Source organism: Emys orbicularis, chromosome 8, assembly GCF_028017835.1.
Source record: "Emys orbicularis isolate rEmyOrb1 chromosome 8, rEmyOrb1.hap1, whole genome shotgun sequence".
NCBI lineage: Eukaryota > Metazoa > Chordata > Testudines > Emydidae > Emys > Emys orbicularis.
Window position 1 is genome coordinate 89,093,884 of NC_088690.1, and position 17,554 is coordinate 89,111,437.

The 17,554-nt window shown below is 39.1% G+C and overlaps 1 protein-coding gene across 1 annotated transcript in view; it reads right to left on the reverse strand.

Moving 5' to 3' along the window:
• Positions 1 to 13,804, reverse strand: part of GABRG2 (gamma-aminobutyric acid type A receptor subunit gamma2) — an 87,861-nt gene extending 74,057 nt beyond the window's left edge. The window contains exon 1 of the mRNA XM_065410200.1: positions 13,707 to 13,804. Within this exon, the coding sequence (XP_065266272.1) occupies positions 13,707 to 13,804 (98 nt within the window). The remainder of the gene's footprint in view (positions 1 to 13,706) is intronic.
• Between the last annotated feature and the right edge of the window lie 3,750 nt (positions 13,805 to 17,554).

Consider the following 17,554-nt stretch of genomic DNA (forward strand, 5'->3'; position numbering starts at 1 on the left):
TCAGAGCACATGAATAATTGTCTGTAAGTATGAATCACAATTCCATCCCAGAGCTCCTCCTTGGGTGTTGCTCCTACATGACATCTCATACTGAAGGCTGAGCCTAAAAGCTCAAGCAAGCTCCAGATGAGCAAGGATCCTGAGGTATGATTAAAAAAGCAGTGCAGAGGGGGCTTGTTTGTTTATTTTAGTCTCATTTCTTGTTCCTTTCAGTTCATGGAAGGATTTTGATTGAAATACTTCTCAGAAGAAGGATTCTTGAGGAGGGATCTGAATGAAGAGAGAAGGCTGTTTGGTGTACAACTCACTTATTAACTCATCATGATGTAAATCATTCATAAAAGTTCAAATGAACAAAGCCTGAGCTATTTGAATTCTTTTCTAAAATACATTTGATTTCACTACATTTTGAATACAGAGTATATAGTAACTCGTGTGCCTATAAACCAATTTATATCATGTACGGCACGGCCCTGTTTGCCCTCATGCTTGAGGAAACAGAATGTGCAGAGGCGGATGTGGAGTTTAGTCCTGATCACAATGATGATGTGTGATACTTGAAGAAGACAAATGGTATTTAAGTAACTTTGTGTTGATGAGTGGGAAAATATGCTTTATAAATATAGGCATGTGTAGACACTTGTTTCTTATTTACTCTAATAACATTGCCTGTGTTGTGGTTATCATGGATCTCGGATGTACTTGGTTGCTTGGTATCCATGATGACCTAATAGAAAAGGATGTCAATCACTGATCTGTGACTGTGTGGGCAGTAAGCCCTTTATGGCATCTGGATAAGAACCATCAGTGCACTTTATATAAATGCAGATATGGTTACTCAGGGCCCAATTCTCCCACCTATATTTCCACAAAGTAGCACCTTATTCTGCAAGTAGTTTGAAAGGCTATGCAAGGAAGGAGCCAACTTTCCCTCCCCTTTCCCTTGCCTGGCATACATAAGGGTCAGCTGCAAGTGGGGAGCTCAAGATCTGCTACTGGGATGCTCTGCATTGAGAGCAACTTGCCCAAAGGAGAGTGGTAGTGGCTGAGATTAGGCAGAGCAATGGCTTCACCCTTTCTGAGAGTAGATCTTCATGCTGAGAGAAAGCTGCATGGCTCAAAGCGGTATAGCAGACTGTGCTCCCTCCTACAAATCAGGGCAATGAGGGAGCTCCAGGATGCTCATTCTGCCTCCAAAATATAAGTGTTCCCCTCAGGGTGGTGCAGATCTGCAGTGCCACTTCCTATGTATTTGGTCAGTTGAACTATATTTTTCAAATAAAGTATACAATGGACACATTTAAAATTATTCACTGAACTTTACAAATATTATTTAGTAGGCCTTCCTATTTGTAGAGCACCTTGCAGTAGAGATATCAAAGCATGTCCACAAACATTCATTAATTAAGCTTCAATATACCCCCACAGGTTGATATTAACAAACCCTTTCTACAAGCCAATCATCAAGGAAGTTGAATTGACTTTCCTGTAGGACTCTCAATTAATCGCAATTAACTCAAGTGATGAACACAAACAAACTAACTACATTAAAAAATAGTCACAATTAATCACAGTTTTAATTGCAGTGTTAAACAATAATAGAATATCAAGTTAAATTTGTTATAAATATTTTTGGATGTTTTTATACATTTTCAAATATTGTTTCAAATAATGTTCTATTTGGAATGTTCCCCTTTAAAGCTTGCAGTAGTTCTACCTAACATGATATCTGAGTCACTGCTGAACTGTCTTTCCCTACTGGGAAACATGGCAAGGGAAGGAAGGAGCGAGAAGTAGAGTGGAAAGCAGTGCTTCCAAGACTTCACACTGCCCTCCTTGGCTAATGACAGTACAGCCCTCTCCTAATGATCTCACTCCATTATTGAAGAGATGAATGCAAACCTAATACTAGCTCAGTCAGACATAATTTTATTGTTAATTCCCTTCTTCAGATACAGAACAAATGTTCCCCTATCATCCATAGTGACCGTGAAGAAGGCAGGTTTCCTAGACAGCCACAGAGGGACTGGCCCTGTTATACAGCTAATGACAGAACTCACGGAGAGCCCCCATTTTAGTCACCACAAATGGCTACCACAAACCTGAATCATGGATGGTCAGAGATTCAAATCTAGTCTAGGTAGTGATGAAGAGTTGTTAGCATCTGATACTACTAGCCTATCTTGAATTAGTTCAACATAAGCTTTCCTATTCAAAATAACAAAATGACATATTCTTCGTTAACTGGCAAACACATTTACAGTCTCATCAGGATGCCAAGGAATGAATGGGCATTAGGGTCTTGATTCAACTGTGTTTGAAGTCAGTGGAAGTCTGTCCAAGGACTTCAGCGATTGATCAGGCTTTAACACTGACTTCTCCTCTAATGATGGACCCCGGGTGAGAAATGAGGCACTTTGTTGGTTCTATGATTGGAATGTCCTATTGTGGCTGAACAGCTGGTCTGTGCCAAACCATCAGGTTGTGAGGAGGATTTCCCCCTGCCCCATCAACCCTTTTTTGATACCCTGCATAGAGCCTGTTTAGTCTTGATTTGCGTGGAGCAGGAATATTTGTCCCTAAGGATTTAAAGTGATTTAATCTGATGTGCTGCAGTAAGGACTTACAAAGGAAGGTTTATTTATTAAGGTGGATCTTAAGGCATTTTAGCCACAAGTAATGCCTAAAATCCTTACAGCAGCGTAATCAGGAATTTTAGCCTTTTCTTCCAAAAGAAGGGAAATGAAAAGAAAAAATAACTGTGTTAAGGTAATGTTCATTGTAAGCTTTTTGAGGCAGGAACCATATCTCTGTGTTTGTCCAGCACAAAGCACAATGGGGCTTTCATGCTGAGTGTAGTCACTTTTGGCATTACCCAATGCAACCTTATTATATCCCTCGCCCAGACATCCTTCCTTCTTCCTACTACCACATCCCCTCCAAAAAATAGTGATTTCTGTTCCATCCCTCACAAAAAAAGTAAAAACAAAAAAAAACACAACCCCACCCTGATTCTGGTCCACAATGCTCCTAGTCAATCGGAATGAAAATCACAGTTTTCATGTTTATAGAGAAATGAATATGGTAGCCATGTATCTGCAGTCTGTTCATGTGTGGATTTTTAAACAGAAACCAGTTTTGTTCTGTTTTTCATAAACCCAGCGGAGAAGCCTTATCTTCCATCCCAAACATTCTCTTCTTCCCTCCTCTTCTGTCACTCTTAAAACATCACCATCCTCCCTATCACTCAGACCCACTTAGGGTTTTATTTTTCATTCCTCCCTCTCCATAGCTCCAGAGATCCAGGTCATTTCCAAACTTGCCATTTCTTCCTCCGCAACATCTCCAAGATACATCCTTTTGTCTCCATCCCCATAGACAGATCTCTCATTTGAAGCATTGTTATAATCCTCCTTGATTGCTGTAATGTCCTGCTCTTTGGCCTCACAAACACACACATTTCCATCCATACAAAATGCTGTTGCTAACCTCATATTCCTTGCCCACAGGTCTGATCATGTAACTCCCCCCTCTGAATCTGTTCATTGGCTTCCTGTTCAATAAAGTATCAAATGTAGGCTTCTTGTCACCAAATACAAAGCTCTGCATAATGCTTCCCTTCTCAGATCACCTCCATTCCTTCTTCCTTGCAGCCTTCTATGCATGGCACAGTCTCCCCAGGTTCATCCGCAAGGCCCTTCTTTGTATACATTTAAGTCCTTCTTAAAGACTTGCTATTACTGTCTGCAAGTTGACTTGTATATACACTGTCTGTTGTAATTACCTTTCCCCTGACCTCTGTCTACTTGTTAGTCTTTAGATTGTGAACTCCTTAAAGCAGGGACTATCCTTCTTAACTGTTTGGAAAGCACATTGTATAAATAAATAAATAATACATAAATAATAATAATAATTAATAATAGCAGTGGCCATTGGAAAGCTCCACTGGTAAACTGAGCTGTTGACCTTGACAGTCAGGTCAGTGTGACGTGCACCTAAGCCCCCCACCCAACCCCAGAGTTATCTTACAATAGTGCTGCCACCCTGCCCTTCAAGAAACCTCTTCTCATTCTAACCAGCCTTTCCCCGCACATAGAATCAGATCCAACTGGGCATTGCTGCAAGTTCTGAGCCTACAAGTGGTACCCCTGCAACACCATGATATGCAGGTGGCTACTGACCTAGACTACTAGCTGGTGGCCATACTTATTTTCACCTTTTTTGTAGAACAGGGGAACACTGGGTTGTGTCAGAGTTGGATAGGGACAAAAAAGAACAAGATGGAGAGATAAAACTATTAGTATATTTAATAGAGAGATGTAATAAGTGTGGCAAAGGGAGAGTGAGAGCTAAGGAGGGAAGTGAAAATGGGGAGAAGATTAGAGGAAAAGGAAGGTGAGAAGAGAATGAACAATTGCCTCCGACCAGCACCAACATCTCCTCCAGACCCAGATACTCTTTTTGCTCCCTTTTGTTGCACTGCTTCTGCAAGTTACCATGCATAGGAAGGGATTTGGACCTTTATCATTTCTTTCTTTTTGGAAGATAGCACCTCTTTTTCTAAAGAGCTCCCGAAAATGAATTACCCCACTTTTTTCATGACGGGAACCCACAGAAGTATAAAAATGGAAATAACTTATGTTTACTTTGACTTACACACTTACTTTGACACATCTCTTTGTCAGATATGTGCAGCACAGTGAACCAGGGCCCTAGAAGTACAACAGTAAGAGTTTCTTATAAAATGCTGCTTACGTCTTAATGAGGTTTTCTTATATATATAAAACCCTCCATTAATTATGCTCTGCCTCTCTCTCATTGTTTGCAAGATTTTATAAGGAACATTTTGCTAAAGGATCGGTCAACTGGAAATGCAATTTAGTAGTTAATCCTCAATCTGCCAGGGTGCACAGACATCCGTTTATTTCTGAAGATATCCTGATGCAGATTAACGAAAGCCTCATATGACCAGAACATGCTATTTATGTTACAAAAATATAACATTGAATGATTATTGAGAAAAAACATTCATGTTCTGATTTTCTACTGATTCCTAAGAAACACTGTACTATTTCCGAGGGGTTATTTAGGGTAAGCATGAGATGCCCTTTAAAATGTGTTTCTCTACATAGGTTTACAGTACCATAGATATTTCTTCTGTAAAGCATGGAAAGTTCATAAAGGTTAAGAAGATAAATGGCTCAGCGAATTGCCAGCCTTTCAACTCAAGGATTTGCACTGAATTCCAAGATGAGGTCCAATAAAAAATCACAACTTCATACAAGATTAGCAATTTCATATGAACAGGCCTAAGTCAAACGTAAAAATTATCTTTCCCCCCCCCAATATTCATTTCAAATGTTCCCAATTCTCCTTGTCATTCTTAGGGGTTTCCTCTCCCTTCCATGTGTATAAATAGAGTCCTTAGTTTTACATTGTCCATATATAAAATAGATTATAATGCCTTACTTAAAAGTAATATTTACTTTTCTTAGATAAAGGCCAGATTTTCACACTTAGGCATGTACTTTCATTTGGACATGCCTGACTTATGTCCAAATAGCCACTATATATATGCCTTCAAAACACCTAAGTGGCTATGTACATATGGAAATATCAAATTTGCACATACATGCATTGTCTATTTACTCATATACATAATTTACTTATTATTTTGATATAAAAAGGTGCCTATTTCAAGTTCTATTCACCTTTGCCATCTCTTTGAAAATACACATCACATAACAGAAACAATTCCAACAGACACTCCTATAAAACCTCAGGTAAGTGTGCTAATCACCTATGTTTTTGTGAGGTTGGTTAATTTCTATTATGCTTATCCTATCACTGTCTTACTTGATTTAATCTTGGGAAATTGACAAGTCTGTTTATTTATTTGGTACATTTTTAAAAGGTAGTCAAGAGTGCCCAAATGCTCTTTTCTTATTCTTTCTAAAAAAACAACCAAATAAATAAATGATCACTGATACATGATGATCCATCTTCTATTTTTACCACACTCCCAAGTTATAGACTCTAGTGACAAATGCTTTACAACCTACCAACACCGTCTCTGTTTTCTTTGTTTACTTTCTCCGTCAATTAGAACACGCTTGTGTCTTTGAGCAGAGATCTTTAAAAATGGCCCCAAATGGCCTCAAATGCTGTTTTTTCCTGCATTACTTATATTTCTATATTTTCAGAATTGGTCAAAAACGTGGTAGGCTTTATATAGCTAGATATAGATAATCACTCCCCCCTCAAAGGAAAAGATTGCACTTACTGATTTAGTATCTTACTGCTTACTATAGTGTTCTGAAAAGTCAACAATATTATTTTCTCATTTTCAAAGAAGACAGAGCCTCCAGCTTCTGGCTAATTGTATTTTGATTTGAGCAATAAATCTGAGGCAAGTTACTTTTGGACCTCATTGGTGAAATCCTGGACCTACTAGCAAAGCTCCTATTCACTTCAGTGGAGCCAGAAGTTCACCTAAATGAGTAATTACGTTTAGAGGGATTTAAAATTGGTGTAACTTACACCTTCTGACACCACCAATGTACATGTTACCCCCAATTTAGACCCCCTTGGAGTTACTTAAACTCTCTTATATTTAATTTGTTACTTGTGTCATGATACAGCAAAAATGGAATCTCATGCTGCACATTAAGCATGTAATTAATCCCATTGACTTCAAAATCTGTCCCATTAACTTTAAAATTGTGTGTGTGATTCTAAATGTGTCTAAGGACTGATCCAGTATAGCATGGAAGCATAAACTTAACTTTAAGTCTCGTTGACTTATAGTTAAGAATATAATAAATAATAACAATAATAAATAGTAATATTCAAAGAGTTTTACGAAAGAGGTCAGTATCATTATCCCCATTTTACAGGTCAGTGGCAAAACTAGGAATATAATCCAGGTTTCCTGAGTTCCAGTGATTTGCTGGAGCAGGTTCTTAGTTACATTTACATTCACATGCACAACTTGTAACTTATTCCTCCAGTTCACACCTTATATCACATCTGAATTTGTTGCAATGAATCTGACATGCTGTAACTCATGTGCCAAGGGGTCAAAACAAAGGAGCATAGTAAGAAAAACAAGTTACAGAGTGTTGCTGGAAGTATCTTATTTTACAACTTCTTGTGCATTCTTCTGGGTCTTCAGCATATAAATTACAAAAATGTAGACTCTCTTATATCCCCCCTCACCTCAGCAAATGGATGTAATTAGATCTAAGGAAATATTAATAAGTGTAAGGGAGCAATTTTATACTAATTTACAAATCACTTCTGAATCTGAGTCCATGAGCACAAATCCTGTTCCCTGGAAAGTCACTGGGAGGTTTCCCACTAATTTCTTTGGGGGCAAGACTAGACCTGTTGTTTGAATATTTTCTTTAGAAACAAGCATGCATCTCTTTCTTTATTAACACCACATATTGTTCACAGTCCATGTTTGCAACTTTCACTCAGAGAATGGAAGTTCTGCACTTAAGTGGAGAAATTCTCTCATCTCCAGGGGGCAAAACAAGATGTATGCATCACTTAAGTCCCATTTAAGATCTGCTTTGTTAGCAAAAGTGGAATTTAAGTAGATGATAGTCATTAGGCTGGCCCTCTGTCCAGGAGTGAATTTCACTCTATAGAAGGCAGTGTATCTGCCAAATCATTTCTCTGGCCTAGAAACTGAGAGCTTTCTACAATGAGTGAAAGAAAGAAAGTAAGGTTTAAGTATACGTGTTTTTTTTTTTATAAATGTTGAGGAAAATGCTTTGTCCAATGTAATGTATTATGGTTACATATTTTCATCCATCTATAGTGTATCTTAATGTTATTTCCAAGTTCCCATTTATGAAAACATCTTTAGCTATAAGAAATTATACTATATTGTACAAATTCTCCTCTCAGTTATACTTGTGAGATCTCACTGACTTCAATGGGTATAGCACCAGTGTGAGGAGAGCTGGTCCATGGTATCCATTGCAGATTTTCAGTCACCTGGTGGATAAGGATGTCCATTTGTCATTAGAAATAAATGGGAACTGGGCAATCAATTCCCACTATCTGTGTTCAAAGGAACTGCTAATGTAATAAATGTCCATAAAATATGCTGTACTGTCTAGTCGACCTGACATGAAAGTTGAATGATCTCAAATAATGCCTAGGTGAACGATTTATTTTATATACGGTATTTATTTTCAAATCACAACTCCACGCTCCTTTATCTCCCATCCTGCTAGGAATAGCTACTCAGGCACTCTCTACTGCCACTCTCACTTTTAACCATGGTCTGTCTGTCTGGAGCCGCTGTTGTGTAAGAATCCTGGGTGCATCTCCAGAGACCTATGATCATTCTCTATTGTGTGAGACAATGGTTCTTACTACCGGGAGAGAGCAGAGAAATTCAGACTGCAGCAGACTCTAGTTACTGTGTTAAATAATGTTTACTAAAGGAATAATTGGACTGTTAAATACAAACTCTTGTTGCTTTAATACAGACCACAATACACTGTCTGTCTAAGAACTCATGACTCTCATCACCATAGTACCTGTGCACATAGGTAGGGATATGAAATGTAGCAATATGAAACAAAAGCAAACACATAAAGCCCAAGGAGTGCATATATATTACAGTAGTTGGTGTGTTGCGTGTCTTCCTCTGTGCCCAATCTGCGGAGGATATGAGTTTGTTACAGCCCTATCTTTAGCTTAAGCTGTATCAGCTCTGGAGGCCACCAGCCCTTGTTTCCTGGACACGGAGGCATAAGCAGGGGCTTGTCTAGGATTTAATTGCTGTGGGACTCACACACTTGGGATGAGCTTTCTCTGCCCAGAAGTATGTGAATTCCTACCTCTATCCACTCCTTTGAGAACCCTCTTCCGTCCACTGAATTCAAGTCTGAGAATTGTGAGAAGAATATCTCTGTATGTCTCAACTGCTGGGATGGAGTATAAGCAGAAAAGGAACCAAAGTAACACAGGTCCCGCTACACCAGAATCAACAGCTTAAAATGAATCCAGAAACAAGCTGGAAGGTTGTGGAGTCTGTGGAGCACAGGTGTAATATGAACCATATAAGAAACATCACCTAAGAACAATAAAAAGAGTAGATTTGTTTATATTCTAATATCCTGGAAATGCTGTTTGTTGCTGTGTAAACATCAAAGCTCAAACTTTTCTTTTTTTATGAAACACTTCTTCCCTCTCAGAGTTTGAGAGATTAAGGCTCTCTGTGAAAGACTTTCCAGCATCACTTTACTTTTTCACCAATGTAACTTGGAGTACCCGAAAAGCAATTTAGCTTGAAAGGTATGGACAAGTAATGTAGTTGCTAAAGCGGAAGTTACTAAAAGGGCTTATCTTGTTTTTCAAATCCCTTATACACTTGCCAGCAGGAGACTAGAGTCCTTCCATGGGTCATCTATAATCTTTTAAGATATATGAAAAGTTATTGATAAAGGGATCTTGGTGGGACTTTCACCTCCCTATTAATGTTTCAAATCCAGCTCAGGTCAGTTTGGTGGTCTAAGTTTGATAAACAGAGGCTGTTCCTAGTTCCAGTTCCTATTGGTCTGGTAACCACATCACAAACTAACACCATAATTTACACAAACTAGAACCCTTGCCGGAAGTCTCAGCAGAAGGGCCAAGGAAGAATGGGCATGAAGAGCTAAACAACACCTGAACTCAGGTATGCTCTGTCACTGTCCCCGAACTCTGGAATACTTCTTGGGTGGGGAAGCTCACACTTCCTGTGCTGTACCAACTCTGTTGGCACTAACACTTCAGTATCCAGGACAGTCAGAACCCCAAGCTTCACAATAATCTAAACAATTATAATACTAAAAAGCTACATTGTTTAACAAAAAAATCAATTGCATTTTCCTGTAGCCATTTACAACATGACATTTCTTACACTGCTGTTTTTTATGTTAGTAAGATTCATCCTGTGCCTTGTCATGGGGCCATAGCTTGATATCCTGCTCCTGCTGAGTAGCACCTTACTCCAGGAATGGTCCCATTGACTTCAGTAGGACCTTTAACTAATAAAGTGCTAGTTGGTATTTGTGAGAGTATCAGAATGTAACACATAATAAGAACAGCTCTGTGAATACTGCAAAACCAAAGTTCAGCAATATTTACTCAGTTTCTGAATGACTGTTCAGTTCCACAATAGTCACACCCATTTTTACTTCCTATATACGCACATTGCATGTGTTTTTGTTTATATTAATGTTTGAGAAACATGTTCATATGAATATCCATATTCACATGTGAACAAGAGTATTTTTGTGCTAATACATGATGAATATTTGTTGTTCATTGTTCATTATTTGCTACTAAGCATTTGTTATTTTCCTGCTTTAGCCAGTTACAGAGCAGAAATATTACCATGTAATGAGGTGAGCAATCTGACACCACAAATAAAAAAAGTGAATAGACAAAGTCCAGCATTTCACAAATGACCAATACTCTGAGATTTGTTCAGATGAACAATTTCTACAACAACTAAGAATAGTGAAAGAATTCAAAAGCTACTCATGAACAATATGCAAACAGAATAAGGGTCTAAATTAGTGAGCAAACTTATTCACAAACAATAGCTGCAGTAATTAGATGTACATTGGCTTGTAGTTGCATGTGCAAGGAGTTTAATTAAACATTTGTGCTCATCAGTATGGTGTCTCTCTGGAACAAATATGTAATTATTGTCGGAACATCAAATAAGTCATGTGTTAATCTATTTAACTTTCTAGAGCTAGAGTGCAGTTAATTTTGGTGACCATAGCAGTTCTATTTGACATCAAGTATCAGCATTTTTAAAAAATTACAAAAACAAATATTTTAGTGCACAAATTTGATATGAAATATGAACACTGAGCCTGATTCTTGTCTCACTTTCACTACTGGAAAGTAACTCTACTTAAGTCAATGGAGTTCCACTCCTGTGAAACAGGTGTATGTGAGAGGACAAACTGTATATGCAATACAATTATGAATGTCATGAAACTGTATACAAGCATATCTTAACACATTAGTGTGCAGGGTCATAAGAATGTGCTTTGTGGCAATGCAAAAAAAAATCTAAACTAATAGATGTTGTGAAAAAAAGTAGTCCAGTGTTGTATCACATTTGTTTTGAGACAATGAATGAACTCCTGGTCCCATTGAAGTCAATGGGGCTGGAATTTCACCCAATAACTTTAACTTACTTTATTATTCTAAAAGTCTCTCTTCAAGCTTTTAAATGCCCACAAAGTGCAACAAGTGAAATTTCAATTCACACAAGTTGTTTTATGCAGCTATTTGCCTTCATAGTAAGAAATACCCTCATGAGATTTTTTTTTTTTGCTATATTTTCTGTGTACTTAATTATTTTGGGTAGATCCTGCAAATACTTACACTTATTTAACTTTACAGTTCCACTGAAGTCAATAAGCCTGTTCATGTGCGTTACATTCAGAACTTATTTAAATTCTTAGCTGAACTGAAATATGATCTCCAAGTGGTTCAGTGTTTCAAAACAAAAGCTACATAAAGCAATGACAGACAAAAAAATATGTCTGATGAGTTGTTAATGTCACTAGAGTGCCAGACAAATACTTACACACTTACACACATCTTATTATGAATAACTGGTACTGAGGACTATGTCTCCACGTGCCTTCAAGACTAATGTTTTAATAGGAACATTGTCTCCACAATAGAAGTAACGAACTTTCTTAAATTATATTTAGAATTAAAGTTACTCTTTTATGCTGACAGATTTTAATGAAGTGATTATCACCTTTGATATTTTAGTACATTAGTATTTGAAAAATAAAGTTAAGATGTCTCTGTTATTTACTCTCTAGAATAGGAGGTCAATGAGAGGACGGGACCATTTTGAATACCAACTGGTTATTAGCAAAACACAGCACTTTTTGGTGGGTCTTCAGATGTAATTTAAAATCATGAATTCACATTTCAAAGAGTTTTATTTAGTCTTTTAAAAGTTCATTAGGAAATTCATCTCCAATAACATGGGTTCAGAAAATCCACCAGCAAGAGCAAAGGAATGGGTAAAAGAGAGTTAAAAAAAATGTTCTGGTTTTATTTTACTTGAAGAAAGATGATAACATAGTCGGGAACCCTGTGTGTATGTAAACTGTGCGCATTTTCCAGTAAAGAAAAAGAAAGACACACATGGAAGGATATAAACAAAGACACGGTCACCTCAAAAGAAGGCCTCAACATTTATTCAGGGTGTTTCTTAATTTTAATTACTGTAAAGGTTCATTTTCCATTGCTTTATTCATGGTAATAGTAAAACGCTATTTAAGAAATCAAAGATACTTTACACATCCTTCCCTACAAATAAACAAAATGCTTTTCCTCATGGGCTCATCAGGCTTCACATCACTATTACACCTTTGCTCTATTTCTAGTTATTTTACTTTCCACCTGGGATTGTGTGAAGCTCAGTCTTACAGCAAATAACATTATTTTTTTTTGTTTCCCTACACAGAGAAAACCAATGGCTTTTCTGCCTAGGAAAGAAAAATCCAACCAGTGGAACTGCTCAGTCTGATTTCTATTTAAAATCATGAGAGCCTGCTTTCAATATGGCAGTACACATGGGGGGGGGGTGAAAAAAGAAAGTACATGTGAAACAGGAGCCCATCTGTTTTTCAATATTATTAAAAATATAAAGGGGAAGGGATACTACTTGCATTTATACATGAAAGAAAGGAGCCCTTGTGTGACTGTGGCGAATATTCTATCAGGCCATGAACGGCCAGGTACTTTGCAATGCAATGATACTTTGTCACCTAACCTGTTAAATGCACAGTCCACAGTTTTTACAAGAATGCCTGGTTCAGCATAATGCTTTGCAATGCAGCAATACTGACCAACCCCCTTTAGATCCCCCCTATACACACACTCCCTCTTTTTTTCTTCTATTACTAAGATATTTGTTTTCTATTTCCATTTATGTTTGCAACAGACACACACAGCAAGCATAGGTCTTCTGTACTGTACACGTCAGTATCTATGTGTGAGGAATACACCGGTTATCATGCCAGTGTAAACATTTGCCTAACACGAGTGACTATATGGATAACATACACCCTGATACTACATCCCAATGCTGACTGCCTCGGTTCCAAATACCATCAATAGCAAAAATGCAGATCTGTCCTGGCTTCCTCAAGCCAGCGAGGTTTGCATACGAAAGTGGATCTCTGTCCTTGGTCCTGATTCCATGTACTGGTTTCATTACCCTGGTACTGTAGAAATGTAAATATAGGGTCTTGGAGACATACAAGCCCAAGCACAGCCATGATGTGACTGCTTAGGAAGAAGCAAGGATGAATACAGTGAGAATCTGCCCACAAAACACGGCTATATTATAACTCCATGCACTGTAGCAAACCTTAAACCAAAGAGAAAAGGCTTCCTTAACATGGCATCAAATGCCACACAAAAATCACGCGTGTACCACCCTTCACTTAGCCTCCCCATTCCTCTCAATGCAAGAATTGTAAAGCCAATAAAACATAGCAAGATCCCAGCAGCAAAGGAGATCGATGGAGGCAATGCTACTCTCTAAACCTTCAGCATTCTCACAACAGCTCTGTGCATTTGCAAACGGTATCTTCGTCCCCCCCCCCAACCCCCAACCCCCAGCAAACAAGCAGAAAAGCACATCTTACCACTGGATGAGGGAGAGAAGCACAAGTGCCCACACCATCATTTTGAGAGAAAATGCAGGATTCGAGCTCCCCAGGCTTGTTGGATTTGGAGGACTCATCTCTCTTTTTCTCCCCCCCCCCCCCTTTCCCTTTTCCTCTTGGTTGCAGATGGATCCGTCCCTTTCCTTCTTTATTTTTATTTTGTTGGTGGTTCCCACCCCACCCCCCTACCAGGTCCCGTCAGTGGGATGATACATTGCACCCAGCTGCAGGAATTAATATTCAGAGGGGGCAGAAATTAGATCTGCCCAAGCCTTTTGCAGCTACAATAAAAAAAAGTCAGCTTAGGCAGCAGCTTCCAAATCTAGAGAAATAATAAAACTGGGAGAAAAAGGGTGGGAGAGAGGGAGGACACACACAAGAAAAGCAGGCAAGGTAAGGAGAAACACACTCACACACAAGCACATACTCACACAGACACCGGTACACAGACAACACAATCCATCAGCACAGGAGAAAGGGAAAGGAGGGGGGAGGGTAAAAGAGGGGGGGAAAGAATAAAGCAACGGAGCTTCTGCCTGAATGCAGATTAACTCTGAGGTCAAAGTGGAAATGATGCACACTGCTGCAGCACAGATTAACACATGCGTGGTGTCAGCCGAGGTGCTTTTTAACCTTTGATTACACATATGCAGGCAGCCCAGGTTTTCATTTTGGAGGCAAGAAGGATCTGGCAAGTACAGAAAGGAAGGTTGAAAGAAAAAGCTTTCCCTACGATGCAGAGCATCCTCATTGCTTTTAACAGCCTGCAAATCGTTATTGCAAAGGGTAAAAAATAGAAAGGATGGATGGGGGGGGGGGGGGAAAGAGGGGAGGGATGGTTGTTGCTAAGTAACTCAGGAAATGGGGAAGGCAGCATTGGTGGAGTTGCTATGAATGAGGTGGTTTAGTGTGTGATAGGATTAGGGAGAATTCGCAGGAATCTGATCTCCCCTCCCCCTAATAAAATCAGACTAGACAGATGCAGGAAATGCCCTAAAATAAGACTAAATGGATAGGGTGAAGAACAATGAGTGTGTGTAAAAGCTGGACCTTGCCAGATCCTGCCAATTTGTGTCCCCAGCCACCCAAATTCCACTGCCCAAAGAGACAATAAGTCTAGATGCTTTTTGCCACACACACATACAAATTGAGACCACAATATATCCCAGTGCAAGAATGCCATACAAATCCCAATCTAGCACCTGGATTCTGCCAGATCCTACCAAGTTTTGGCCCCAAATTCCACTGCCTAAATAGAGAACAAGTCTAGATGCCCATATTGGATACACAACAACAACCAAAATCAGGATAATTCCATTTCTTAAATGGAGAACAAGTTGAGATGTAGCAAAAACTTCTGGATCTTAGTACCAGCCAAAATACTTAGATCTAGCATCTGGAGCCTGCTGGAAAATGCCAGTTTCTAGCCCCATCCCCCAAATCCCACTGCTAAAAAGAGAATAAATCTAGATAATCCAAGTGTATCTAAAATTACAGATATTGACACATTTTGTTGCAACAAAGCCTCAAAAACCCAGGTCCAACCTCTGGAAGCCAATTTTGCTTTTAACTCCCCCAAATATGACTACATAAATAGATAACAAGTTTAGCCACTCTGAGTGCATACAAATATCCTGACCCTGATGTAGCCTCATGCTATGGTGCCTCAAAAACTTATATCTAACACCTAGATCCAATGTTTATAGTTGATTTACAAATTCATAGATTCATAGATTCTAGAACTGGAAGGGACTCGAGAGGTCATCGAGTCCAGTCCCCTGCCCGCATGGCAGGACCAAATACTGTCTAGACCATCCCTGATAGACATTTATCTAACCTACTCTTAAATATCTCCAGAGATGGAGATTCCACAACCTCCCTAGGCAATTTATTCCAGTGTTTAACCACCCTGACAGTTAGGAACTTTTTCCTAATGTCCAACCTAGACCTCCCTTGCTGCAGTTTAAGCCCATTGCTTCTTGTTCTATCCTTAGAGGCTAAGGTGAACAAGTTTTCTCCCTCCTCCTTATGACACCCTTTTAGATACCTGAAAACTGCTATCATGTCCCCTCTCAGTCTTCTCTTTTCCAAACTAAACAAACCCAATTCTTTCAGTCTTCCTTCATAGGTCATGTTCTCAAGACCTTTAATCATTCTTGTTGCTCTTCTCTGGACCCTTTCCAATTTCTCCACATCTTTCTTGAAATGCGGTGCCCAAAACTGGACACAATACTCCAGCTGAGGCCTAACCAGAGCAGAGTAGAGCGGAAGAATGACTTCTCGTGTCTTGCTCACAACACACCTGTTAATACATCCCAGAATCATGTTTGCTGTTTTTGCAACAGCATCACACTGTTGACTCATATTTAGCTTGTGGTCCACTATAACCCCTAGATCCCTTTCTGCCGTACTCCTTCCTAGACAGTCTCTTCCCATTCTGTATGTGTGAAACTGATTTTTTCTTCCTAAGTGGAGCACTTTGCATTTGTCTTTGTTAAACTTCATCCTGTTTAACTCAGACCATTTCTCCAATTTGTCCAGATCATTTTGAATTATGACCCTGTCCTCCAAAGCAGTTGCAATCCCTCCCAGTTTGGTATCATCCGCAAACTTAATAAGCGTACTTTCTATGCCAATATCTAAGTCGTTAATGAAGATATTGAACAGAGCCGGTCCCAAAACAGACCCCTGCGGAACCCCACTCGTTATGCCTTTCCAGCAGGATTGGGAACCATTAATAACAACTCTCTGAGTACGGTTATCCAGCCAGTTATGCACCCACCTTATAGTAGCCCCATCTAAATTGTATTTGCCTAGTTTATCGATAAGAATATCATGCGAGACCGTATCAAATGCCTTACTAAAGTCTAGGTATACCACATCCACAGCTTCTCCCTTATCCACAAGACTCGTTATCGTATCGAAGAAAGCTATCAGATTGGTTTGACATGATTTGTTCTTTACAAATCCATGCTGGCTGTTCCCTATCACCTTACCACCTTCCAAGTGTTTGCAGATGATTTCCTTAATTACTTGCTCCATTATCTTCCCTGGCACAGAAGTTAAACTAACTGGTCTGTAGTTTCCTGAGTTGTTTTTATTTCCCTTTTTATAGATGGGCACTATATTTGCCCTTTTCCAGTCTTCTGGAATCTCTCCCGTCTCCCATGATTTTCCAAAGATAATAGCTAGAGGCTCAGATACCTCCTCTATTAGCTCCTTGAGTATTCTAGGATGCATTTCATCAGGCCCTGGTGACTTGCAGGCATCTAACTTTTCTAAGTGATTTTTAACTTGTTCTTTTTTTTATTTTATCTGCTAAACCTACCCCCTTCCCATTAGCATTCACTATGTTAGGCATTCCTTCAGACTTCTCGGTGAAGACCGAAACAAAGAAGTCATTAAGCATCTCTGCCATTTCCAAGTTTCCTGTTACTGTTTCTCCCTCTTCACTAAGCAGTGGGCCTACCCTGTCTTTGGTCTTCCTCTTGCTTCTAATGTATTGATAAAAAGTCGTCTTGTTTCCCTTTATTCCCGTAGCTAGTTTGAGCTCATTTTGTGCCTTTGCCTTTCTAATCTTGCCCCTGCATTCCTGTGTTGTTTGCCTAAATTCATCCTTTGTAATCTGTCCTAGTTTCCATTTTTTATATGACTCCTTTTTATTTTTTAGATCATGCAAGATCTCGTGGTTAAGCCAATGTGGTCTTTTGCCACATTTTCTATCTTTCCTAACCAGCGGAATAGCTTGCTTTTGGGCCCTTAATAGTGTCCCTTTGAAAAACTGCCAACTCTCCTCAGTTGTTTTTCCCCTCAGTCTTGATTCCCAT